The 26717-nt window shown below is 38.2% G+C and overlaps 1 protein-coding gene and 1 long non-coding RNA gene across 6 annotated transcripts in view; one reads left to right on the top strand and one right to left on the bottom strand.

Annotated features, from left to right (window-relative positions):
• Positions 1-2797: 2797 nt before the first annotated feature.
• On the top strand, positions 2798-26319 carry LOC127687238 (uncharacterized). Its single transcript, XR_007978354.1, has 3 exons — positions 2798-3153; positions 24150-24245; positions 26241-26319. It is a non-coding gene; the product is annotated as an uncharacterized LOC127687238 (long non-coding RNA).
• Positions 5816-26717, bottom strand: part of Hif1a (hypoxia inducible factor 1 subunit alpha) — a 44173-nt gene continuing 23271 nt past the window's right edge. For 4 of the 5 annotated variants that reach the window (XM_052185662.1, XM_052185663.1, XM_052185665.1 and 1 more), the window contains 14 exons: positions 26267-26457; positions 24936-25081; positions 24766-24850; positions 22071-22183; positions 20586-20788; positions 16100-16206; positions 14804-14951; positions 12900-13120; positions 12055-12338; positions 11036-11158; positions 10487-10923; positions 8644-8752; positions 7641-7767; positions 5816-7167 (listed from right to left, as the gene is read on the bottom strand). In XM_052185662.1, the coding sequence (XP_052041622.1) occupies positions 7016-7167; positions 7641-7767; positions 8644-8752; positions 10487-10923; positions 11036-11158; positions 12055-12338; positions 12900-13120; positions 14804-14951; positions 16100-16206; positions 20586-20788; positions 22071-22183; positions 24766-24850; positions 24936-25081; positions 26267-26457 (2446 nt within the window). In that variant the 3' untranslated portion in view covers positions 5816-7015. Of the gene's footprint in view, positions 7168-7640; positions 7768-8643; positions 8753-10486; positions 10924-11035; positions 11159-12054; positions 12339-12899; positions 13121-14803; positions 14952-16099; positions 16207-20585; positions 20789-22070; positions 22184-24765; positions 24851-24935; positions 25082-26266; positions 26461-26717 lie in introns of all 5 variants that reach the window. The other variant, XM_052185661.1, reaches the window with a different exon arrangement.

Here is a 26717-nt window from a genome sequence, read left to right on the forward strand (position 1 = left end):
ACAATGCTCTGGTCTAGCCTCTCAGACTGCTTCAACAGGGCCCGCACTTTCCTAGTTATAGATATTCTCACAGATCCTGGACAGCATTGAAACAGCCAGCTCTCCTAGGACTTGGCCACTTTTCTTAGGGGTCTCCAAAGACAATGTTGCCCCAGTCAGCAGGAAGTAGTTTAAAGAACACTACTACTTCATTCCACTCCTGCCCCACCATCGTCCCCTCTGAGTTCTTCATTTTTATTTAAACAGGAAGGGATGAATCTTAGCTTACAGGTGATTCTGCTAGGCTCCTCCCAGGGACCTAGCAACGGCTTATGCCATCACCTGCCATCATTACCTGCTGGTGCCAGGCATGGGTGAGGTATAAAAAGACTGCTCACTGAGATACCAAATCTTTTGCATTCAGCCTCCATCTTAGAGAACCTGACCTAAGGTCAAACTCAAGTTAACAGGCTGGTACCTAGCGCCAGTTTCCAGGCTACCCCTCAACAAGACCCTTGTCTAGTACCAGTTTCCAGGTTACTCCTAACAATCCTGCACCTCCTGGTTACAAGCCTGCCCCTGACACTTCGCTTCCTAACAACCTCCAATCAGGAGGAAAGCAGAGGTTAAGTTTATGGTTTGATTCCCAGAACCAGCCAATTACATTAAAGGTCATAATGTCCCCCAATCACGTGTGCCAGGCTAGATAACCCCCTCTTCTTCTTTTTCTTTCTTTCTTTCTTTCTTTCTTTCTTTCTTTCTTTCTTTCTTTCTTTCTTTCTTTCTTTCTTTCTCTTTCTTTCTTTTAAAAAAAGAGTATATGTTACTTGTCTGTTTTTCTTGTTCTTTTCTTTTCTTTCTTTCTTTCTTTCTTTCTTTCTTTCTTTCTTTCTTTCTTTCTTTCTTTTTTTTTAATATTTATAAAACACAGCAGAAGAGGGCATCAGATCCCATTACAGATGGTTGTGAGTCCCCATGTGATTGCTGGGAATTGAACTCAGGACCTCTGGAAGAGCAGGCAGTGCTCTTAACCACTGAACCATCTCCCCAGCCAGATATACTGCCTTCTTGCCTCTATAAATGCCCGCCTGAAACTGGGCTCTGGGCCCCTCTGTCCTCCTTCCTCAGCCGGTGGTGTAGCCCAGGCTGGAGCTTGAATAGAGGCCCTGATGTGATTGCATCGGACTCAGCTCCTTGGTGGCTTTCTGGGGACTCACAAATGTTTCCTGTGACGCAAATGTTTCCACTCACTACTCCAGTTCTCTCCTTTTCTCTTTCTCTGTTCCCAGCCAGTCTTTCTCTCTCTTTTCCCCTTTCTTTACTCCCCCTTCCCCATTCTCTGCTCCAGTCTGTCTGCCTCTACCCCTTCATTTCCTCCCTTTCCCTGTCGGCTGGCATGGGTTGACTAAGTTACTCCCCCCTTCCCCACATTATATTTTATAATTGAAAGATTGTGAAGCAATCAAGAACTCAGAGCTGGAGGGATGGAGGCAGGGGAACTTCCAACATCCAAAAATTATCCCAGAGATTTTCGAGACGGTGAGGGTGAGGGGGGAGTTAGAGGTGTGATGAGGATGTCCACCCAGGTGACAGGTGTTTGCAGCAAAGTGTCCACCGGTCCATGCTGTGACACCACTCTCCATGGCTTACCACGGTCAGGTTCCCTTTAAAGATTCCAGAGCAGATTAGGAGTAAACACTGGTCACCACACAGTTTAGTTTGACTTCCTGTAAATGATTCTGTTGTACTGTTGTATAATGTCATGTGAAAATCCATTTTTATAAAAAGCATTTTGGAAAGCCTCTCTATATAAAGCAGTTCATATTAATTTTTGATTAATTCAAAGGCCTCTAATGACTTCACAGAATTGTTGCCTTCTTGTCAGGATAAATATAAAATTAAAAAAAATATATATATATAATTCATATACATGATATTTCAGCAACATTAGCCACTTTATGATTTAAACATCCACAGGACCAAAGGCACTCTTTAGCTGGCACCTCTGTAGTCAAACACATACTACAGACTAGTTTTCATTAGCCAAAATTATTTATCACACCTTGAGCACTTAGTTTTGAAAATGGATCCTTACTTCCTGTGAAGACATAAACATCAGGAGCGTGGGCTATGCTGAGGGAACGTCCTTGTTTTTAACAAATTTCGGCTTTGCACTTCACAGCAACCGCAACTCAGGTAAGATTACCAGAGATTAAATTTAAGGCCCCAAGCGCTTCCATATTCTGTAAACTCATCTCTGTCTGTCCAAAAAGATTATCTTCTCCCAAACGATTTTCTATAGTGAGCATTCAACAAAAGCGGAGCAGGGAGGGCGTGGGTGGGTGGAAGGGACCAAACCCAAACCAAATAAAATTCAACCTAAGGAAACTCACCACCTGGGGCAGCTAAAATTTTCATATACTTAATCAGGCATATCACAAAACCACGTATCCAAAATAAGCTTAAAGGTGCTGTTTACACAACTAAATTATTTATTCCGTACTCTTTTTTTATTGAGACACCATCTTCCCCGATAGCCCAGGCTGGCCTTCAACTCCAGGAATGCTCCAGCCTCAGCTTCTGGAGGATTGAGACTGGGACAGTCACTCTTGAGTCCCGCTGGAATTCTTCGTTAGTTAGTTAGTTTGTTTGTTTGTTTTTAAATAGATAAAATTTTATTTAAAACAGCAAAGATCCAATATGTTCAGAGACCTGGGGAATTTCTGTCCCACAAAAAATAGCTAACAGCATTTGCTTGGGACATCCCAGGCTCTTTCCAAATGCGTACCAGGAACTAGGTCCCTTCAGGCTGCGTGGGGACGAAGGCGCGGCCAACCCCCGCCAGCCTCGCACATGCACTTGCACACGTAGGCGGGAGCCGCGGGCGGTCCTGCACCCCGCACACAGGCAGGCTGCAGCTGGGCGCTGAGCCCAGGCACGTACCGGGGCGGGGCCAGGCCGCCCGGGCTGCGTTTCCACCCGCAGCAGGTAGCACCGCGCCCTGAGCAGGAGTACTGGGCTCTCCGCCGGCCAGAGTGGGTCAGGCTCGACTGCTCTCAGGCACCTGCCTTTCTCTGCGATCCAGAATGCAGCCAAGACCGAATAAAGGAAATCACATAGTAAGCGGAGATCGGGTGTCTGAGCAGCGCCTTGGATAAAATCCACTCATGACAGGTAAGAATAAGAATGATTCGCAACCCCCTGAAGGGTTTGGAACACAAAGCTCCAGGAGGCGTTCAGGAACGGGTGTGGTGAAATGTCGCATTTATTTGACAGACTATGTAGGATCATATGCTACAGATTGCTCTAACTCGCAAATGATCCTGGACAACAGGTTCAAAGATAGGAAAGGAAAAAAATAAGACCAAAGTGGTCTGGGGCAGACTTGAAGCGCCATAATAGTTTTTTTCTTTCTTCATTTTTTTTTTTAAATCCCGGCTAGCGAGGTTTTATTGAATTAAACTTTAAAGAAAGAGACTCCCCCCTCCTGCACCTCATTTTTCTTTTCCCCAACTCTTTGCTTGACATTCTTGCCTCTGAACTTTGAACTTTTCACACCTCTTATCAAGGCTTAGAGAAGGAAGTAAGATTCGGAATGGTAATCTTAAGGTTTAACCAAGTTGGTTATGCTGTCGTTTCCAACAGCTCTGAGAAAGCTACATGCCTCTTTATGTAAGCCTTAGATGCCAAGTGCTTTGTCACCCATTACACCTCCAATCACTTCAGTGTCTCTATATTCAGAGAACTGAAGTTTTAGTTCAGACTCTAAACCCATTAAGCATCTTTAAAAACACTCTTTGTAGCTTGCCACTCCTCTTCCATGTCACCTCACTCTTCTTAAGTGCCACCAGGCCCTCCATGTCCTGCTCTCCCTGTGTTGTCCTCTGTGTTCTTTAAACATCACGCACTGGGGAAACCAGTATGTTCTGTGGACTGATGGTTAGGGCTGGAGGCTCTAAAGTCACTGACAGCCAGAATCTAGAATATTTAAAGTGAGACGCAAACATGCCTTTATAGAGGTTATGAATTAACGTGAGAAATGCTAGCATTATGTCTAGCATGGAGTCTTCAGACTTTCACGTCATTTAGACTCAGACTTTGCAGAGCACTTCAGCAACGGTCAGCCATGGTCATGGGTCACCATTTTCAGTTCTAGGCCAGTGACACTGAACAAATTATGTTAATTCCTTTTGCCATACTTTTGTCAAGGGAGAGTCTAAGAGAGTCAAGAGACTAGTCATGCATTCATAGCAGCAGCAGAGAACAGGGCGGCATGGATAGCCTTGCTGGGAGAGAACCGCTGGGGATACCAGAGCAGGGTTATAAAAGCACTGTAGAGAAATTCAAGATGGTGGGCAATGCTAGGAGCAGCTGACTGAATGTGGAGTCTAGTGTACTGTACTAGGAAGGAGTGGCTGGCTGTATCTGGGGTCTAGTGTTCCAGGTGACTCTGAGAGATCACATGTAGATACTTACTTTCCCTAACAGCTCCCTTCTGAACCATTGCTCACAAGTCATTTTCCCAGACTTCTAAGACTATTAAGCCACCATTTTATTCTAAAATGTCACCTCTAGAGAGCTGTCTATACTTAAATGTGGATGCATGTGGGCTCATGGTATACTTTGGATTAATATTATTACACTGTTCCAAATTGCTACGATTGTAATCAGTCACTGGTGCATCCTAGGATTAAAAACAGCTCCCCAGGTTAAACTCACTGTGCTTAGGATTTAACCCCAGGCTAGAGGACAAGGCTCTCACTGGTTATGTAACTGGGGAGTGAAGACAAGTTTCTGGGCTGGGGTTTGGCACAGTGGTGGCATGTTTGCCTAATACATGTGAGGCCTGGGTTTGATCCTCACTGTCACACAGATGGGTTCTAAAAGACTGTTATCTCTAGGTGTAGGGATGCAGTGACCTCCTCCCATCTCTTTTGTAAGACAAGGCACTTATGTACCCACCTCGGCCTGGACCCACTGTAGCGAGAGAGGGCTGGAATTCCTGACAACCCTAGCTCTGCTTTGTAAGTACAGTCCCAGGATCCATTGCTTATGTTTATATCTGTCTAGACTTTCTGATTTTTTAAACTTAGACTATGAAAGCAGAACATATATATTACTAAAAAACAGAGAAAAAGAATCAAGTGTTTTAAAGAATGTTTTTAAAATACTAAAAGTGATACATGAACTAGAAAGATATGCAGATAAGCTGGAAGGTTTGTGGTGTTAATTTGGAAGTTTCTAAAATTTACATTTGCATAAGATACTGTTTGTCTTTTTTTTTTAAACTGGCAAAGTAAAGAGACATTAGGTAATGCCTATCTATAAAATGCACCTGCATATCAATGTGTCATGTACCAGTGTCAAACCAAACCAATATCAAAACCAAACAAGATATGTTCTGAGACAGGCTACATAGTTCCCTGAGAGCGTGGGAAACTCTTGTTTCGGCCCTAGCTTCCTTCATCTGCTAATGGGAACAGATTAGACATGCACGCAGGAGCCTGAGCCCTTACAACAGTATGAGCATGTCTCATGATTTGCTTCACTTAATTCCATTCATACTCCAAATACTGAAGGTTTGAGCTTTATACTTTAATAGACTCACACATTTATAAGGGAAAGTTTCTAAAAAGTTCTCTTTACAATGCAATATTATGATTTGTCATTACTTAACATATTTGGGGACACATCATACATTAGAAAATGGCAATAAAATGAATGTAGAAATGTACAATCTAATTTCTATAAAGAACTTAAATTTTTGAGAAATCATTTTATGAGCTAGAAATGTTGAAACAAATATTATTTAAGCATAAAAGCTGACCCAAGGGGGCCTGGTCCACAGAAGATGTTTATTTGATATAACAAAACAGTACAGTTAGTGTTAGACCCAACCACAAAGAGCAAGGGAATGAAAAATTTATACAATGTACATAGAAAAAACAAGATGTTTACTATGACAACTCTATATTTCTAAAATAATGCTTCTAAAATTACTCAATTATTGAAATCTATATGAAAAAAGGATGTTAATAGCGACAAAGTGCATAAAATCAAACATCATATTTTCAACAAATTAACATACTAGGCAATTTTACTAACAATGCATGATTTTTTTTTTGTTTACAGTATGCTCAAAATGTCTTTATACCAACAGGGTGGGTAGAACATTTATGTTTAATATCAATTACACAATATTAGCATAAGCTTCCACAACTACATAGGGACTGTTTTCTTTGAGCCAGTAAAGTAAAGAAACACCAGATAACTTCTCTGAATTGAGAATTTTATCCAAATAAATGCCACATACCTTCCAGATATAAGCATATCTCTCTATATCATGTAAATGGCTTTACCCATATAAAGAAACCATATAGTTTAAGAATCATTATAAGATCAACAGTGTCATGATCCAGGCTTAACAATTCCATAGGCCAAAAAAAATTTCTTAAAAACTAGTTTTATAAATGCAGAATATATTGCATGAGTAATTGCTGGTATTTTTAAGAAAATATATTGTGCAATTGCGGCTACCATGTACTACTGCTGGCAAAGCATTATTTTCATGTAAAACATGAAAAAATGAGTAAAAAAATTTTCAACTGCCTATGATCATGATGAAGATTTACTGCCTTCTTAAAAAATTATATTGGCATTTCATTAAAAAAAAATTCAATAAGGGACATACTCCCTCACCAAAAAAATAAATAAATAAAAAGGTGCATTTTAAATGACACTACAGCAATGCAACGGTGAGATGCTGAGGAGCTGAGAATGTGCTGTGATCTAGCATTAAAAGAACATGTTAAAAAGAGCATTAATGAAAATTAAGTAGAAAGGGGATCAAAACTAAACTATCTGAGTTTGTGCAGTATTGTAGCCAGGCTTCTAAAATTAGATATAGAAAATATAAATAGACTGCTGAGCCACCAGTGTCCAAAAATAACCAACAGAAACAAAAAACCCAACAAATAACAACAACAACAACTGAACAAAAAAATTAACCATCAAAAGGAATGAGATTAGGAAAAGCTCAGTTAACTTGATCCAAAGCTCTGAGTAGTTCTTCACCCTGCAGTAGGTTCCTGCTGCCTTGTATGGGAGCATTAACTTCACAATCATAACTGGTCAGCTGTGGTAATCCACTCTCATCCATTGATTGCCCCAGCAGTCTACATGCTAAATCTGAAAAACAAGGAAATGCCTAGAATCATTAAATTGTAATCAACACTTATTATGCAATAGGCATAGGGTAAAATAAAACAAATATCTAGAAGGGTTTTTAGTCCCCTGGGCAAACCCTTAGCTATTTAAACAAGTAAGTGTAATCAAGTTTATGTCTGCTGTCAGAGTGTTTATACAAAGTGTGCTCTGAAATGCCCAATCCCTGAATGCGGGCACATTTCCTTCCCTTTATTTCTCTTTGACACAGGGCTTTACTATGTATTTCTAGTCCTTGTTGGTCTGGATCTCATTTTGCAGACCAGCTGACCAGCTGGCCTCAAACTCAAGAGATCCCCCTGCCTCTGGGCCCAGGTGCTGGGACTAAAGGCGTGAGGAACCAAAATCACTGTCACTTTGGGAAAAACTCGAATTTTTTTTTTTTTTATATTCAAACTTTTCCTGTGTTAGTCAAGAGCAGAAAAGCAGTCACTAACCAGAGGGTATTAAAATAATTGTCTTTTGCTCCACTCCATTCTGCTCACTAGATATGCATCCTTTCACTCGTTTCCAAGAAAGTGACGTAGTAGGTGCACAGTCACCTGGCTGCTGTAATAATGTTCCCTAAAAAGGATGAAGTTAATATTTAGTATGTTGCATTTTTTTACAATAAAAAACTTTGCAATTAGTATATATTTAACAGCAACAAAAAGTCAGTTCTTAAACAATCCTCTAAAATTTAATTTTTTCTTCTAAATAATCTTTCATTTATTCTTATAATAGGAATGGCAAAGGTATTTCTTACCTTGTTACATTACTTTCCATAAAACATAAGATACTGTTAATGTATTTTAAAATACTTTCCACTCACTCTGTTCTGGCAATAGGCTACCCTCAACTATCTCTAAAACACAATGCTTCTTTTAAAAATATTTTAGATTTATTTTTATGTGTATGGGTATTTTGCCTGCATGTATGTCTGGACACCATACGTATGTAGTGCCAGCCGAGGCCAGAAGAACATATTAGACTTGCTGCAACTGGCGTTACAGGGGGCTCTGATCCACATTTTGGGTACTGGGATTTGAACTAGGTTCTTTGGAAGAGCAATCAGTACTCTTCACTGCTGGCCCATGTCTCCAGCCCCACTGCTTCTATAAGAAGGAAAAATAACTTACAGAGAAGAGAATGAGAGTGGAGGGGATACTGAGGATATTTCCTCTAAATTTATCTGTCATGTTTGGTTTTTAACACCAGAATTTATTCATTAAATGTAAGTTTGAAAAAAAAAAAAAAGCCCAATGATAGCTTTTTTGTTTTGTTTTGTTTTTCGAGATAGGGTTTCTCTGTATAGCCCTGGCTGTCCTGGAACTCACTCTGTAGACCAGGCTGGTCTTGAACTCAGAAATCCACCTGTCTCTCCAATGATAGCTACTGAAATATACAAAATAAATACAACTTTGATATTTATTTGGAATACAATGCACCACTCATACTTACAATTCCTGCTGCTTGAAAAAGGGAGCCATCATGTTCCATTTTCCGCTTCCTCTGAGCATTCTGCAAAGCTACTGTCTTTGGGTTTAATTCTTCCTCAGGAACAGTATTTCTGGAAAAGAAAAAAAATATTTTATATAAAACCACCGTTGTTCAGTGGACTTGTATTTTGGGAACAACTGAAATACAAGATGATTCATTTCTGTATAGTATTTTCAGTTTATAAATATTTCAGCTGGACACAGAACTACACACCTATAATACCTGTTTGAATCCAGCCTGGCTACATTTTAATTTTAAAGCTAGCCTTGACTACATAGTAAGACCTTGCCTCAAAAACAGGAACTACAACCAAACAAGATTTATGTTCATTTAACCTTATTTTAACACTCAAGGATGATACGACTTTGTAACCATTTTATAAATGAGAAATTGAGGGCAGTTAGGCAGTTTGTTCTAAGTCCCACTGCTAATTGATTTTAGCTATGGAAGTACAAGCCCAGTCTTCACATTCTTGTCTCCTCAGTGACCTTTGTACTCTGCTAGTTTGACCTCAGTACTGATCACTAGGTCTGAGCTGCTCTATCTGAAATAGTATGCAACAAGGAACCAATGAAGTCAATTAAGTTTGTTGTTTTGGTTTTTCAACAGAAAGCCAAATAAATGACTCAGTCATATTCATATATGATTAATTCATCTATAAATATGGGCTTTAAATTTTAAAATACTTATAAGCCATGCAATGTATACACAAGCTGGTTTAACATTTTTATGTAAGCATGTTATGTTCATGAAATATGTCAGTTTATCATGTAAATATCACCTCTGGTTGTATATCTATTTATTTTGTTTGTGTGCACACACCACCACACCGAGTTTTAGTTTTATGCTTGTAAGTCTCCTGAGTCAGAAGCCTAAGAGCCAGGAATATAGGAATGTATAACTATACCCAACTGAAAATACTGAATTCATCTAAAGCCCCACCCCCCCTTTTTTTCCCCTCAAGAAAAAGGCAGGCCTATCCTAGCACATCAGGAGATATATACAGGGGACAGAAGGACTTCCTGCAGTCCTTTTTTCTGTCAGCCACAGCTTGCTCTGTCTAGACATAAGAGGAGTCATTTTTTTTCCAGTCACTAGTGAAAAGTATTTTCCTTGCCTCAAAATTTAAAACATGGCAAATATCATTACATATTATATACAGAATTTCTAAATGTTTGCTCAAGCATTGCTTCATTTATAGAAACAATATTGTAAGTCATCCTAGGACTCTTGGTGGATCTAATAAAAGCTTATTTTTTTTATAATAATAACATAAACTATGTAATGAAGAATAATAATAAGTTTAAGGTTTCTTGCAATTATATATAAGATTTCAGAAAGAAGGCCCGCAAATATCCATTTTTACCAATGAGAACTAAAGATCACCAGGTGCAATCTGGGATAAAAAGAACCATGTAGCTGAAGGCTCTTTCTTCAGGTTAGCTTACAAAAGCTCCAGGTTAAAAGGATTTAAGCAGGGAAGACAGCTATTTCCCATTCTGAACAGCAGCATGAAGAGATTCCCAGCATTTATAGAACTTACCGGCTGGACTTTATTTTTAGAGATGGTGGAAGACATTCCTCTGACCTTCTACATTTAGACAGTTGATAGGATTGTTTGAGAGAGAAATTAGAATGTAACTTAGAAACTGGCTTTTGAGTGTCTGTTTTAGTCCAGACAGTGTATGAAATGAACTTTATGATGTTCCTTAAAGCATACGTCAAAAAGTTGGCTCTATGTTTAGAAACCATTTAACATCACATATATAATAGAACCCAGCAGAATTATGTTCCATATAAGTACCTTTGATTCAAAGTGACAGACAGGTTAAGGCTCCTTGGATGAGCTTTGTCTGTCTGTTCTATGACTCTCTTTCCCACTCTGTCTGGTGAGGCTGTCCGACTGTGAGTGCCACTGTATGCTGATGCCTTAGGAGTGGTTGTTTCTTGAGGTCCTTGGGTAGAAGCTGGAGATGCAATCAGTATTTTAATGTCTTCTATATTGTCTTTTGTCACTGTTTTTGATTCATTGGTGGTGGTGGCAGTAGCGGCAGTTGTGGTGGCAGCGGCAGTGATTGTAGGTTTCTGTAACTGGGTCTGCTGGAATCCTGTAACTGTGCTCACACTCGGAGGGCTTGGAGAATTGCTCTCTAATGGTGACAACTGATCAAAGGAACGTAACTGGAAATCATCATCCATTGGAATATAGGGAGCCAACATCTCCAAGTCTAAATCAGTGTCCTTTCAAACAATAAACAATACAAGAGTTTTTATAATGACCAGTCTTGTAAAAAGGAAAACAAGTTAAACCCAGTCACTTAAAAGTACAAAACAAGCAAGGAAACAAACATACCTGAGTTGAAAATGGATTCTTTGCCTCTGTGTCTTCAGCAAATAGTTTTTCCACCAGTTCCAACTTGAATACATTGACCATATCACTATCCACATCAAAGCAATATTCACTGGGACTGTTAGGCTGTGAAAAGTTAGGAGTGTTTACTTTTTCCTGAAGAAGTCTCTGTTAAGAAGTTTCAGACATACAAATACTATATAAAATTTTATCTAACTAAAAATTACAATGAAAAGATTTATTTTGTCAATGACATTATGAATACCTCTAATCCCAGCACTCACTCAAGAGGCATAGGCAGAAGATTCTCTGTAAGCTTGAGGCTAGCCTTGTCTACAAAATGAGTGCCAGGCCAAAAAGGGCTACATAATAAGACCGCCAACAAATGTTATCCACCCCCACTCCAGATTTGTTTATTCTATAGAATAACATTCACCAAACAATTCAGATCCCACAATGGTACATAATTATCCATTAATTAGATATTTTCACCATAATTTTAAAATGCCTATTCTACTGAATATTTTAGAGGATACTCTATTATGTTAGGAATTAAAGACAAGAATTTCAATAATGAATATGGTAGCTGGGTAGATTGAGCATAAAACTTTACTTTTCTTCATTTTTCATTACATTTACTTTATTAGATCAATGACAAAATGAATCACACACTTCTGTGCTAGGCAAAGCCTCTGAACAAAGAATATACTCTCAGCCTTGGTTTTGAGATATTGTATTATTTAACTTACACCTGGCAGTTTTAATCCATAACAGTTTAAAGGAGAATCAATACATATTACATTTCACTAACTTACAAAGTTAAGATATAAGCTCTTCTGCTCCCAAGCACAACCTTACTAGTAGAAAGATCTGAAATGGAATTGTCCTGGATTTGGAAACAGCTGTTTATGATAATTTCTGCCCTGGTCCAACCTAGATATTAAAAACCATTTCTGATGAGTTTTGAGTTCTATCAATATCAGGCATTTATTCTGGACTTTTTCGTAGATCCCGGTACTAACCTCAGGTGAACTTTGTCTAGTGCTTCCATCAGAAGGACTTGCTGGCTGATCTTGAATCTGAGGCATGGTAAAAGAAAGTTCCAGTGACTCTGGACTGGACTCTAATTTTAATGCAACCTCTTGATTCAGTGCAGGATCAGCACTACTTCGAAGTGGCTTTGGAGTTTCAGAGGCAGGCAATGGGGACATTGCCAGATTTATATTTAATTTTTCATTAGAAGAGGGGAACATTACATCATTATATAATGGAACATCTTCAAGTTGTTGATCTTCAGATTCTGTGTCTGCAGAGGAAAGCGTTTGTCAGTCTAGAGAACAGCAGGATTTTAACACTCATAGATATTTTCTGCTTTTTAGAAGATTTGTGATTCAGTTTCTTTACTTGGAAAGTTTATAGATATTACAGTGTGACCATTAAGTATAAGTTATCTCTTTAGTCCACCACTGACAGGGGTAAGACGTGTATCTTCAACCTTTTTATATGCTTAATTTGAAGTAACAGTTTTCATTCTCATGTCTCCTTTTATGTTCAGCTGCTTTGTTAACCCTTTAGCATTTACCCAACCACATGCATTGCAATTCAACTCTGAATGGGCCAGTGTGGTAGCTGAGAGGAAACTAAGAGGGCATCAAGAAATATCTTCAGGATACTCTGAGCTATCATTCCTAAAAGAACAGAAAAATAAAAGCAGGAAGGCTATGATATTTTAGAAACAAATATTAAACAGAAAACTTTTGAGAAGACTATTAAAAACCAAACATCATTTAAATGGCTAAGTGAAGAGACGAAGCATAGAGCCGCTGACCCTGGCCGGGAGCGGTGGATTGAGTAACTAAGCACTCACCATCGCTGCCAAAATCCAGAGATATGATGGTGTCCCCAGCAGCTGGAGCCAGCAGAGTGAGAGCATCAGGCTCCTTCTTAAGCTTATCAAAAAGGCAGCTTGTATCCTCTGATTCAACTTTGGTGAATAGCTGAGTCATTTTCATATCTGAAGATTCAACTGGTTTGAGGACAGATTCTGTTTGTTGAAGGGAGAAAATCAAGTCGTGCTGAATAATACCACTGTCAAAAAAGGAGAGATTAGTATTTATAAACGAGCACTTGAAACAATGACAGTAGGGGGACTATGAAATGACCTTGTGTCTTAAAATATGATTTATATAGTAAAAGCATTTTAACATTCCTTGAGATGAACAATCCTTCATGCATGCTTGCAACATTTCTTTTTTCCTCCAATACTGAGGATTGAGCCCTAGGCAGGTATTCTACTATTGAGAAATATTGTTTTAAAACACCAATATGAAGAAAAATGTAAACAAAATTTACTAATTAAAATATTCAACTTTTTAAAATTGAAAGAACATTGAGAACAGAGGCAGTGACAAGTACAGGTACAGTTAAGGTGCATGAAGGACATAAGCAGAAGGACTTCTGCGCTGATGCTACAATGAAAGAGGCACTCAGCATTAATAGATCTATGGATAATCTTAGATACAATAATGGCCACAGTCTTTATGAGGAGTATTATGTTTTCTTGGTGGAAATAATATAGTGAGTCATTCACAGGATAGGAAAGAAGAAAGAAATGTTGAAAAACCATTCTGCTTCATGTCTGGCATCAAGGTACTCCAGTTAACATAGTACACAATCAATAAATGAAATGAGCTAAGAATGCAAAGATCAAAGTATAAAACACCTGTCTTCAAATAGTTTATAATTAAAGGTGAAATAGATAAGCAAATAATTTCAATATTCTATGATCACTGCTAAAATGAAAAAAGGGTGGTTCACAGAAAGGCTAATAAGCAAAATTTGGGATCAAGTAATGATTATGAGGGAGATAAGAAAAATAGTTTTAAATAAAGGCAAAAATCACAAAAGAACTCTGGCATGAAGATGATTCTTTGCAATTAGAAGTGGTAAGGTGATCCTAGCTCTAAAAATATCCCCCTGAAAGAAACAACAAAAACTAAAAGTTTTAATACCCCAAAAATGGCCAAAGTGGGGTAACCTGGATTTGGTGGCAACTATGAAAGTTGTGCTGGAGACTTTTAGTGCAGCCCTGCAATCCCACACAGTAGGTAAGCTGTAAATTCAAGGCTGGACTGGTTTACAGTGAGTTCCAGGCCAGCCAAGCCTACTCAGTGAGACAGGGTAAAGAGTATGGAACATAAGAAAATGAGCTCAACACAGTAGAGTGCTCTGCCTGGCAAGCAGATTAGAATGTTTTGGTAATGAAGAAGAACTGAACTGAAATAACTTACAGAATTCATAAGCATAAACCTCCGATCACATTACACAGCCTGTCACAAAGATGGTCATTTAGCCTTCATTAGAATCTTCCTGGCCTCAAGAAACTCAACTAGGAAAATTGATTTACAGACTGATAAACAAATGATATTATTATGTGGGATCACTGGCACAGCTGGCTTGAAAAGGTGGGTCCAGGTATAAATCATAATCCAGTGGAAAAAGAAAGGTTAAAAACAAAACTCAGTCTTTATTTATTTATTATTCTTTTCAAGACAGGTTTTCTGTGTGTAGTCCTGGCTATCCTGAAACTCACTCCACTGGCCAGCTTGGTCTTGAACTCATGGAGATCTATCTGCCTCTGCCTCCCAAGTGCTGCAATTAAAGGCATGTGCTACCAATGCCCAGCAATTATCTCTTCTTAATAAAGGCACAGTAAATCCAAAGAATTACCACTTTTTCTGACTCTTCCCAAGTGTCCCTTCCCAAGCTTACCTTACAACATAATTCACACACACAATGCACTGTGGCTGAGAGTTCTTCGTATTATATATGACAGTAGCTTGAGTTTCAACCCAGACATATCCACCTCTTTTGGCAAGCATCCTGTACTGTCCTGTGGTGACTTGTCCTTTAGTAAACACTAGAGATAAGAAAGCACCACAAAGAAAATGTAACTGAATTTTCAATCAAATAAGTGTCAAATATAGATTGTTACATTTTGTTTTGTTTAAAGACAGGGTCTTTCTGTGTTGACCTGGCTGTCCTGAACTCCCTATGTAAACCAGGCTGGACTTAAACTCATAGAGATCCACCTGCCTCTCTTTGGAGTGCTGGGGGCATCGGGATAGGTAGGGTAACCATATGTGCTACCATGCCTGGCTGGATCACAGTATTGTTTTTAAAAGGAGAGATATTTAAATAATCTTTTATTATTTAAAATAGTTGTGACTGTTTAAGCTGATAGAGAAGCCCAAAGTAAAACTCCTATCTTACTGTAAAAGAATGAAAGACAGAAGTGAGGGACAGGGCAGCTGCAGTTCTTTAATGAGGTATGGTCACACTGTCAGCCTAGAGACTAAAAGCTCAGGGAACACTCAAGGTACAATTTCTTCCTCAAGCAGCAGAGAACCAAACCACTCTACAGAAATTTGACTGTGTAAGCTGATATCATACTGTAGCCTTCCAGCAATTCATGCAGTCTAAATCAGTTACTGACTAGAATAAGGAGAATGCAGTGAATCACTCGTGATGATGCTATCCTGAGTAACCACATTGACTACAATTTGGACAATTCACACTAATTCAGTGATATTCAATACCCTCAATCATTTGGAAAAATGTTTTTAGGTCCAGATTAAACAGGCAAGTGAGAAATTATGAACTTTAACTTACTTTGGGGTCTTAGACTTCATCTGAGAAAAAAAATCAGAAACTTAGCATATATCACGAGTGCAGAGGTGCATGTGTATAATACACATCCTGTTCACTGATTCATGGAACACATGCTCTGTTACCTCCTATTGACCAACCACTGACTTCACGACATATGTGTATGCAGATAACCTATAATATTTGACTTTTATTTATTTCTGTATTTAAAATTCTAGGGAAGTTTTATGTATTATTAAGTAAACAGCTCCAACATAACAGTAATTTCATGATCAAGATGTCTTATGAAGAGTCCGGAGACTGGGTGGCAATTTTAACTAGAAAGTTAGAGATGCAACAGTGGAGGCTGCAGGACTTAAGCAGAGCAACTGTCTCCTTGAGTTCTTCTATTGTACTTACTATCATGGTGAGTTTTGGTCAGATGATCAGAGTCCAAAGCATGATAATATTCATAAATTGAGCGGCCCAAAAGTTCTTCTGGCTCATAACCCATCAACTCAGTAATTCTGTTACAAAACAAAACAACATTATTCCTCACTTAGTAAGTTTAAAATTCACCTTTATAGAATAGAATAAGCAATTCTATACTTAGTATAATAGCCAGCCTTTCTGTTCATTTAGATTCATCCTTGATATTTGACTTTTATCCCTTTCACCCAAAATGACCTATCTTTAAAAACATATTTTATTATACATACTGTTGCCATCAAAGCAAGATATTATTAAATATTGGTAATGATAAATGACAAAAGTTCCAAAGACAGTCACAATTAGCTTATAATACAGTTTAAATTGCTAGCAGTATTTTTCATAGAGCTAAATTGTTTACCTTACAATCTTTAGGTTCATTGGCAAGGCCTCACTTTAAAAGCTCCACTATCATTAAGCCAAGGACATTCATACTAAATGGAAAGTAAAGGAATAACCATTGTCATGTTTTAGAGGATAAGTCTTTTACTTGGCTTTAATATTAATTTTATGAGAATTTCAGATAAAAGAATGGCATCTAATTGAGTATGGGCTGGTAACTAATTCCAGTAGCCTGTCTAATCCACGGCAGTTCCTTTAGGGAGGGGAAGTCAAGCTGATTCTGCATGAGCCTATGGGAAGCCCTGAGGACACACTAGGAGAAAGGTAAGGACGCCAACTACAAATGTTTTCCTCTAAAGCCTTTCTGGGAACAAACATGAAGCAAGGGTGAGACTGCCAGGCTTAGATTTCAAGGGACTTTTTTTTTTTTTTTTTTTTTTTTTTTTTGTAAACTGAGGTGCTGGTAAAAGATACTTAAATCTTTTACCTAAAACATAAGCAAAAAGAAAACACTGAATCACAGAATGGGCATAAGCAAGGTATGCTTGTAACAGTATGTTAAATAATATAGCTTGTGCATACCAGTTTAAGATCTGCCATTTACTCTAAAACCAACAAAACAAATGTTTTTAAACATAAACTAGCACTTCACAAAGGACACACCAAAACACATCAACACTAGATGGCAGCACTACAAATGAAAAGAAACTGCTTTAAAAATATTTGTTTTCCCTTCTAATCAAGAATGGTAGTAGGAGCTAGAAAAATACCATTCTGAGTGAGGTAACCCAATCACAAAAGAACACAGAGTTATGCACTTGCTGATAAGTAGATATTAGTCCAAAAGGTTGGAATACCCAAGATACAACTCACAGACCACATAAAGCTCAAGAAGGAAAACCAAAGTGGGGATACTTTGATCCTTCTTAGAAGGTGGATCAAAACACCCATGGCTCACAATCAACCAATAGACTGAGCAAAGGGTACCCAATGGAGGAGCTAGAGAAAGGACCCAGAGAGACAAAGAGGTTTGCAGACCATAGGAGGAACAAAAATATGTACCAACCAGTATCCCTAGAGCTCATAGGGACTAAACCACCAACCAACCATGGAGGGACCCATGGCTCCAGCTACATATGTAGCAAGAAGATGGCCTTTTCAGACATCAATGAGAGGAGAAGCCCTTGGTCCTATGGAGGCTCGATGCTCCAGTATAGGGGAATATCAGGTCATGAAAGAGGGGGTGGGGGTAGGGAGCGGTAAGCAGATTGAAGGGGGATGGGATGGGGGGTTTTCGGAGGGGTAATAAGAAAAGGGGATACCATTTGAAATGTAAATAAAGCAAATATCTAAAAAAAAAAAAAAAAAAAAAAAAAGAATGGTAATAGGGACAGAATCTAGACAAGTCCCCCTCCCCTTGTGCTGGTAGTGATAGATCCTAGGGCCTTGTGCACGCTAGGCTTTTTGGTTAAATTTTTTTTCCTAGCAACTTCTTACATCCATAACCCGTCAGAATGAAGATAAGGAAAAAACCTGCCCATTATTAAAATCTTACATGACATTTCTAATATCTAGGGCCACCAAAATGGGCCAGCAGATAAAGGCACCTGCTATCAAACCTGACTAGTACAGGCAAGTGGAGGAAAAGAATTCAGGAGATGCAGGCAAGAGGATCAGATTGACTTAACCACATATCAACCAGTGTAAGAAGTTCCTAGAAAAAATTTTTTAACTAGAAAACAAGAGTCTCCTGGTATGAGTTATCTTTTTTAAATTGATGTCATGATCATTGTGTGAATTTTCTGATAGAGCCAGAGGGGAATGCCATTACCTTTCTCATTTTGACTCCTTTGCTTTCCTTTCTCTCCAGCCTGCACTAGTCTCCGCTATAGAAGTTTAAAAATAGGCGGGCCTTTCAGTTCTACCACACCTTTACATACTGGCAATAAACACTGTCATATAGTTCTTAGTTTTTCACCCTTATATTAAGGCTGATACCAGAGGTAAGTATAACTGGACCAAAAACAAACTCCTAAAAGCCTCACAACAGATTTTTGAGGTCTGACTCTTCTAGGTAAAGATTGCCAGTTTTATATCAGTTAAGTACCAGAACTCCAAACCAGAAAGAAATCCAATATTATATGATTTTAGTCAGTGTTCTGTCAATACTTCTTTGTCTAAAGCATGGGGAATTATTTAAATGCTAAGAACTTAAAATTGTGTCTTTACATAAAATCATTACGTTAACTGCCTCAAGTAGGAGGTAAGAAAGTTGTGTGTTTGCCAGTTATAGTGGCGCATTGCCTGAAATGACAGCTCTTGGTATAGAGACAGGTGGATTTCTGTAAGCTGGAGGCCACATTGGTCTACAGGGTAAGTTTCAGAACATCCAAGGCTGTGTAGATACTGTCTCAAAAAAACCACAAAACCAACCAACCAACCAACCAACCAACCAACCAACCAGGAAAGTGATGCCTTAAAAGGACTGATGTGCTCATCATTATCTAGGTGCCAGTGTCAGAATTTCAGTTGGCTACAGAATCTCTACCTCTAATAACAGGCTATACAGCTTGCAGCAAAAAAGGACCAACAAGACAGCAGCAGAAGAAGCACGGACAGAAGCATGTGCAAGGGATGTTGCCTAAGATGATCTTAGGCATCCTCTTATAGTGTGTGCAAAGGCACGAGACATTCAAAAAGAGCATGGAACTCTTCGTAATGAGTGGTTGGGACCATTGTCCAGATGGGTGATTCTCCCAACTCCCGATTAATTTGGTAAACAGAGAAGGGACTTAGACTGTAAACAACTTTCCTTGACATTTTAATACATTTAGACTTAGCACAAGTCTGCTAAATCTAAATTAGCACAAGTCTGTTTTACTTTCAGCCTTTAAAGTATTTTACATTTATTTTTTTTTTTATTTTTTATTTTTTATTTATTTATTTAAAGGCAGGTGTTCATATGTAATCCAAATCAGCTTTCTGTCTTATCCTCCAAAGTGTTAAGATCACAGACGTACAATACCATACCCAGAAAGTACAGCTATCTTTTGATAAATAAAAATCTTCTTCCTACTTATAATACTACTAGAAGCAACTGATGGATTTCTAACAAGAGAACAGCACAATCTGGTCCTCACCTTGGGAAGCCCCCTTTGGATACAGTGGATATACAAGTAAAAAGGCACAAATCTGTTGGTAGAAATGCAGCTTAGGAATTTATGGCAACAATTCAGGCCAAAGGGAATGAAATAAAGAATTTAATGGCAGGAGCACAAGATCGATAGAATGATGGGAGAGACAGCGAATTTATAATATTTACCACAAACTACTACTAAGTGTAGTTTGTGGGAAAAGTTACAGTCAGGTTTCAACAGTGCTGTGTCAACAATATTAGTTATCACAAGAGGAGCAGTAACTGTCTGGGAGCAATAGAGTAGTTTAGTAACAGGAGTACTTATTTTGTTACTCAGAAAAACGATGTAGGCAGAAACATTTAACTTGGCAATTACACACAAGTACTAACAGATCTGGAAAATGGTGACAGGAACCATGGTGGAGTTGGAGGTGCTTGAGAAGAACATGCAGGTTACAGACCAAAATTGTGTTGCCTACTCTACATAAACTGTGTATCTTTAAAAGTTACTTTCTCAATTTAAGCAAAATTCCCTAAAACAAAAGAACGTGATGATTTTTGTGTTCGCTGCTTGAAGTACCAAGGCAAGAAGTCAGTGCCTTCCACACGTAGCACGAGTGACCCACCTCTGACTTACATCCCTGGCCCTTTAAAATGTTCTTGTGGGATAGCTAACTTAGAAGTCACCTTCCTCCTGTCTCAGTCTCCCCAGAGCTAAGATTACAGGAGTATGCCACTAGATGTGGTCAAGAATTTCATCTTAATAGATTTTGTATAATAGCTAAGTACAGTATTTATAGTATAAAAGCTAATCTCACATTTTTGGGTTCCACAATGCATCTTCATATTCACCTTCACAAATACATTAAGTTTTTACTATAGTGATATAAAAAGGCTACAGAAAATCTAAATTTTAAAAATATAAAATAGTTAATTTACCTTTCATCACAGTAAGAAAATTTCATATCGAGGCTGTGTCGACTGAGAAATGTCTTGCTGTCTAAAGGAATTTCAATATTTGACGGATGAGGAATGGGTTCACAAATCAGCACCAAGCATGTCATGGGTGGTTTCTTGTACCCACACTGAGGTTGGTTACTGTTGGTATCATAGACATGAATATGGCCTGTGCAGTGAAGCACCTGTATGTGAGTAAGAAAATAAAAAGGGGAGCTGGAGAGATGGTATAGCAGTTAAGACATTGCGAGATAATGAACTATTCTTTAAAAAAAAAAAATGCACTGTGAGGGTAGAATGCTAGAGATGAGTCAGTAGTTAAGAATACTGCCTGCTTTTCCAGAGAACCCAGATTTGATTCCTAGCCTCACTTGGCAGCTTACAACCATTTGTAATCTTATTTCCAGAGGATCCGACACCTTTTTCTTATTCAGGCACTAGGCATGCATGCACTGATATACAAAGAGGCAAAACATCCATGCACATAAAATAGAAACTAGGGATCGCTTATAATCCAGAATATGGATCTAATGCCCTCTTTTTGCCTCTGCAAACACATAGTAAGTACACTTACATACATCCAACTAAAACACTAACACACACACACACACACACACACACAAAATGAAAAAAAATAAGCCTTTTTTTGTTGTTTTAAAAAAGAGGTCTCCTTGTTTGAAGTCTAGGCTTCCTTCTTCACTAATCTGGTCATTATAGTTGATTTTGCTGTGATGACTATGGTTCAACACTGAACAAAAAAAGGAAACTGAGACAGAAAATTATACTTGTATTAGTATCTAAATAGTAGTTGGCAAGGCCAACTGATATAAAATACCATATGTAGTATAGAAATACCATATTTCTAATAATTTATGTTTAAATCTTAAACTGGCAAATTATTATACTGTTTTGAATAGAGATTACATATATTGGCTATAAATGCAAATATGCAAAAGGAGAACAATTATACTTTTTCCCTCATAACTTTTTTGAAATTTATTTTTATTTTATGTGTATAAGTGTTCTATCTGCATGTATGTGTGTGCACTGTTTGTGTACCTGGTGCCTGAAGAGGTCAGAAGAGGATATTGGCTTTCCTGGAACTGGGGCTACAGATGACTATGAGCTGACACAAGGGTGCTGGGAACCAAAGCCAGGTGCTTGGCAAGCAAGTGCTCATAATTACTAAGCCTTTTATCCATTCCCCTCATAACTCTAAGCAAAACTCTTTTGGAGGGGTTGTGTGTGTTTGTTTTGTTTTCTGAGGTGGGGCTTGCTGTGTTCCCCTGGCTGGCCTGGAACTTGCTATGTAGACAAGGCTGCCTTCAAATGTGTAGCAGCTGTTCTTCTGCTTCCCAAGTGCTAGGGTCGCTTACTCTCAGCACTCCTGGTGAACGCTCGGGATATGAACATGTCAGTGTATAGGTTTATCTATCTATAAATCAAGTGCATTCTCAGCTTGCTTACCTTCCACGTTGCTGACTTGATGTTCATCGTCCTCCCCCGGCTTGTCAGGGTACATTTCATTCTGAGAAAAAAGCTCCGCTGTGTGTTTTGCTCTTTCCCTTTTCTCACTGGGCCTAATGAAAACAAGAAGCAAAGTTTTAAGTCATAACTAACCATAGAAATCTGTTACAATGAAAGCATCAAAGTGAGGATCTCAGCACTAACACAATGGTGATCCCTCTTCACCTACTCCAGCACATCAGTAGGTCTTACAGCTCCATCCAGTGAAAGCATTTATAAGATGGCAGTGTTTCCCTGAACTGTGAGAGGAGAGTCCACACTATACATGACTAATTATTCATTTGAGTTGGTGAATTTGGTCCAAGCAAAGAAAATAAGAAAATGGTATAAGTTTACCCTCTAAATGTGCTGTCAGTATCTAAGTATGTCCCCTTCAAAAGAAGGTGAGTAGATACTTCCTGTCTTTTACCAGTTGTGATAACTCAATTTTGAATAAGCAGCAATGTGTTCATAGAACTTTAAAGATGCCAACTTACCTTTTGTAAGTAAATAGCGTGTGAAAGCCAGACAGAATGTTCTATCAGAAGTCACAGAGATCAGCCATGATGGCACATGCCAATACTCCCAGCACTAGGTAGGCTGGACGAGGAGGAGAATTCTAGGCCATCCTGAGCTACATATGAGACCTTGTTTACGATTTAAGGTTACAGAACTAGGGACTGGGAATGTAGCTCAATGGACAAGTATTTCCTTAGTACATACAAAAGCCTTGCTTTGATCCCAAGAACCACAAAAAGAAAAAGCCACAGAAATAAAGCAGAGAAAAATCAATTCAAGTCTAATTCAATCTTAATGCCAAACTTCATAACTAAAAAATTAGATTACATTTAGATGAGTCTGAAACAGCATCTTGATTTCCTATTTTTATTTCTTAGTCTGGTTCAAAACAAATGTTTCGTTTATTTGAAATGCCCAGAGAAGGTGGATTTGAGGTTGCTCATCAGATGATAGACAGATGATAGCTAAAGATATTGAACTTCCTTTCTGAGGCAATGGCATTTTCTAAACTGGCTGAGTGCAATGGTACATGTCTTTAATCCTAGCATTTGCGAGGCAGAGGTAGGTGGCGAGTTCAAGAACAACTTGGTCTACTTGGAGTCTGAGGCCAGCCAGGGCTACACAGTGAAACCCTGTCTCAAAACAAACAAACACAATAAAACAAGACAACAAGACAATTTTAAAAAATAAAATTAGAAGTATGATGGTGGTTGGGCCATGTCTATGAATATACTAAAAAACAAACAAACAAAAAAACCCCAACCATTGAAATTTATCAAATAGGTACATTTTAAGATATATAAAATTGAAGTATTAGGGAAAAAACCAAACAAACACAAAATATCCATTATTTAGGACCCAGCGCGTATACTGTGAGTAATGCAGAGATCAATGATTAGAAGTAATGCCTTTAAGCATGTAATAGATACATACAGTAGCATCAAGAGCAATACAATACAAAGTAGTCAAGGCTGCTTTCAAAGAGCAGAGACTAGATCCTGACAGAGGGAACTAAGGAAAAGAGACCAATATACTCTGTTTAAGAATTAGTGCTTAAAAAAAAAAAATCAACTTTTTTTTGTTTGTTTTTTCAAGACAAGGTTTCTCTGTGTAGCCATGTAGCCCTGGCTGTCCTGGAACTCACCCTGTAGACCAGGCTGCCCTCGAACTCAGAAATCCTCTTATCTCTGCCTCCCAAGTGCTGGGATTAAAGGTGTGTACCACCACTGCCCGGCAAAAAAATCAACTCTTAAAAGTCTCTGTAATTCAACAAGTACTTCACAAAACTCTCAAGAGTTACAGAACTCTCTTAAAAATTGTTTTTAAAATTTTATTTTATTTTATTTGCATTGGTATTTTGCTTGCATGTCTATGGGAGTGTGTCAGATCTTGGAGAGACAGACAACTGTGAGCTGCCAAGAGGGTGTGGATTTGAAGTGGGGTCGTCCTCCACCCCCAAACAGTCAGTACCCCTAACCACTGAGCCATCTCTCCAGCCCCTCTCTTCTCTTTTTGAGACAGGGTCTCACTCTGTAGCCTTGGCTGGCTTAAAATAGTTACCAACTGGACTGGACTGAAAACCAAGAGATCTGCCTATATCTGCGTCCTAACTGCTAGGTATGTACAACCACATGTGGTCCAACACAACACTATACTTCCAACTACAGCCTCAAGTTATTGAAAACATCCTGAGAAGTTAAATCATCTTTGTGCTCTTAAAATATTGGCCATCCCCCAACCCTGCCTCCTTGGGGCATTAAAAAAGCCTGAAGCCCAATTGTCACTGTATATTCGATAATCACCTAAAATCTTATTACCTGTCATTTGTATTATAACTTCTTGCCTTAATACTGCTTTACTTATAATTATTTTGGTCTTTTAGTTATCTTTCCATGTCTATTCATGTATGTAATTATTTATTAATTCATGTTTACCTATTAATTCAATGAGTTTTTAAAACTTTTGTGAATTTTCTAAAATGTAGAGTAACAGTTTTAATGAAGAACAGTATTAACATTAAATGTGAAATAACATTCTCTTCTAAATCAGTACATTACCAAAAAGATAAAATTAGTAACAATATCTGACTGAAAAATCACCTGTCACATTAAATCAAACAATAGACTTTTCTTCTCACCATTTCTGTGTGTAAGCATTTCTCTCATTTCCTCATGGTCACATGGATGAGTAAAATCAAACACACTGTGTCCAGTTAGTTCAAACTGCAAACACATTAAAAAAATTAGATCTCTATCATATAGCCATAAAATCTGCATTAGTGCTCTTCATGTAAAAGGATGACTTTACCTGAGTTAACCCCATATATTTGTTCACGTTATCGGAAATGTAAATCATGTCACCATCATCTGTTAGCACCATAACAAAGCCATCCAGGGCTTTCAGATAAAAGCAGTTCATCTGTGCTTTCATTTCATCTTCAATGTCTAGATCACCTGCAAAGGACACATGTGGAAAGAAACAAAATAAGGCTTTCTCTCAGATACTTTAAAATATCTATAGTACATATATTTATTTCTGTATATTTTCCAGTTGTTTTACATAATTGTTTAAAATAAACAAATTTGCAAACAAGCAAAAGGATGATATTTTTGAAAGATAGATTATACCTTTATACCTAGTCCTAAGGAGGAAGAGGCAGATGGGTCTCTGTGAGTTCAAGGTAGCCTAGTTTACATAGCAAGATACAGGGGGCAGGGAGAAAAGGAGGAGGAGGAGGGGTGGGAGAAGGAGAGAGAGAAAGAGGACAGACAGACACAGAGGGGTAGAGATAGACAAGAGGAAATGAATAAATGGAAAGAAGCTTTAAAAGCCAGTAAGAAAAAAAAATGCTGTCATGTAGAAGAACTGAGAGTTCTTCAGAATGAAACAATAACAACTTTACTGGGTTATAATATCTATTCACTGATCATGTTAAAGTACCAGGGGCTATAGAGTTAATAAATTTTTATTCATGTGTTTAAAAAATAAGGGGAAAAAAGGGTAAACCAAATCAACTTATAGCACAAAAAGGATTATTCCCACAACTAAGAAAAGCAAAGCTTGATAAAAGGAATAAAGAATAAAGAAAGACATAATTAGGTACTTTTAAAAAGACCATGTTGGGGCAATGCTGGAGAGATGGCACAGTAGTTAAGAGCACTGGCTTATCTTTCAAAGAACCTGAGTTCAATTCCCAGCACTCACTGTAACTTTAGTTGCAAAAAATCCTCTTCTGGCTTCTGCAAGTACTAGACAGGCAAGTGTTGAAGGCAAAACACCCACACACATGCAATAATAACTTAATACATTTTTTTTTTTAAAGAATGGCATTATGGGTCTAGAGAGATAGCTCCTCATTTAAGAATGCTTGCTGCACAACCAACAGGACTACATTTTGGAGACCAGCACCCACATCAGGTGACTCATAAATACCGTAACTCTAGCTTCAAGGGATCTGATACCCTCTTTTGGCCCCCATAGACCCCTTCATAAGAGCGTATTAATATATACACACAGATGCATAGGCACAGGGACACACACACATGATCTCTTAAAGTATTACAGCCTCCTGCTAAAAGGAACTTCTAGATGTTCTGCATTTCTAATTTTCAGGTCTATTATGTCTTTGTGGAACTTACCAGCATCCAGAAGTTTTCTCACACGTAAGTAACTGATGGTGAGTCTCATGACAGAAGCTTTATCAAGATGTGAGCTCACATTGTGGGGAAGTGGCAACTGATGAGCAAGCTCATAAAAAACTTCAGACTCTTTGCTTCGCCGAGATCTTGCTGCATCTCTAGACTTTTCTTTTCGACGTTCAGAACTCATCCTACTTAACAAAAAGAGACAAGAATGTATATATTAGTTAGTCTTAACTTGAATAAAACTAATTTTGCATTTTCCTGTTTATTTTATAAGGATTAGAAGAAGCCATGTAAAATTATTATATAGGACTTGTATGGAACATGAGCAAACTTTTATATACAAATTTTAGATCACTGAAAACATTATAAGTTCTTTTAAAATGTCCAAGCTTTTATTTAACATTTCCAAAGCAGATGTTTCCATCCCCAAATTTACAGTATCTTA

The sequence above is a fragment of the Apodemus sylvaticus genome, chromosome 6 (genome assembly GCF_947179515.1).
Source record: "Apodemus sylvaticus chromosome 6, mApoSyl1.1, whole genome shotgun sequence".
NCBI lineage: Eukaryota > Metazoa > Chordata > Mammalia > Rodentia > Muridae > Apodemus > Apodemus sylvaticus.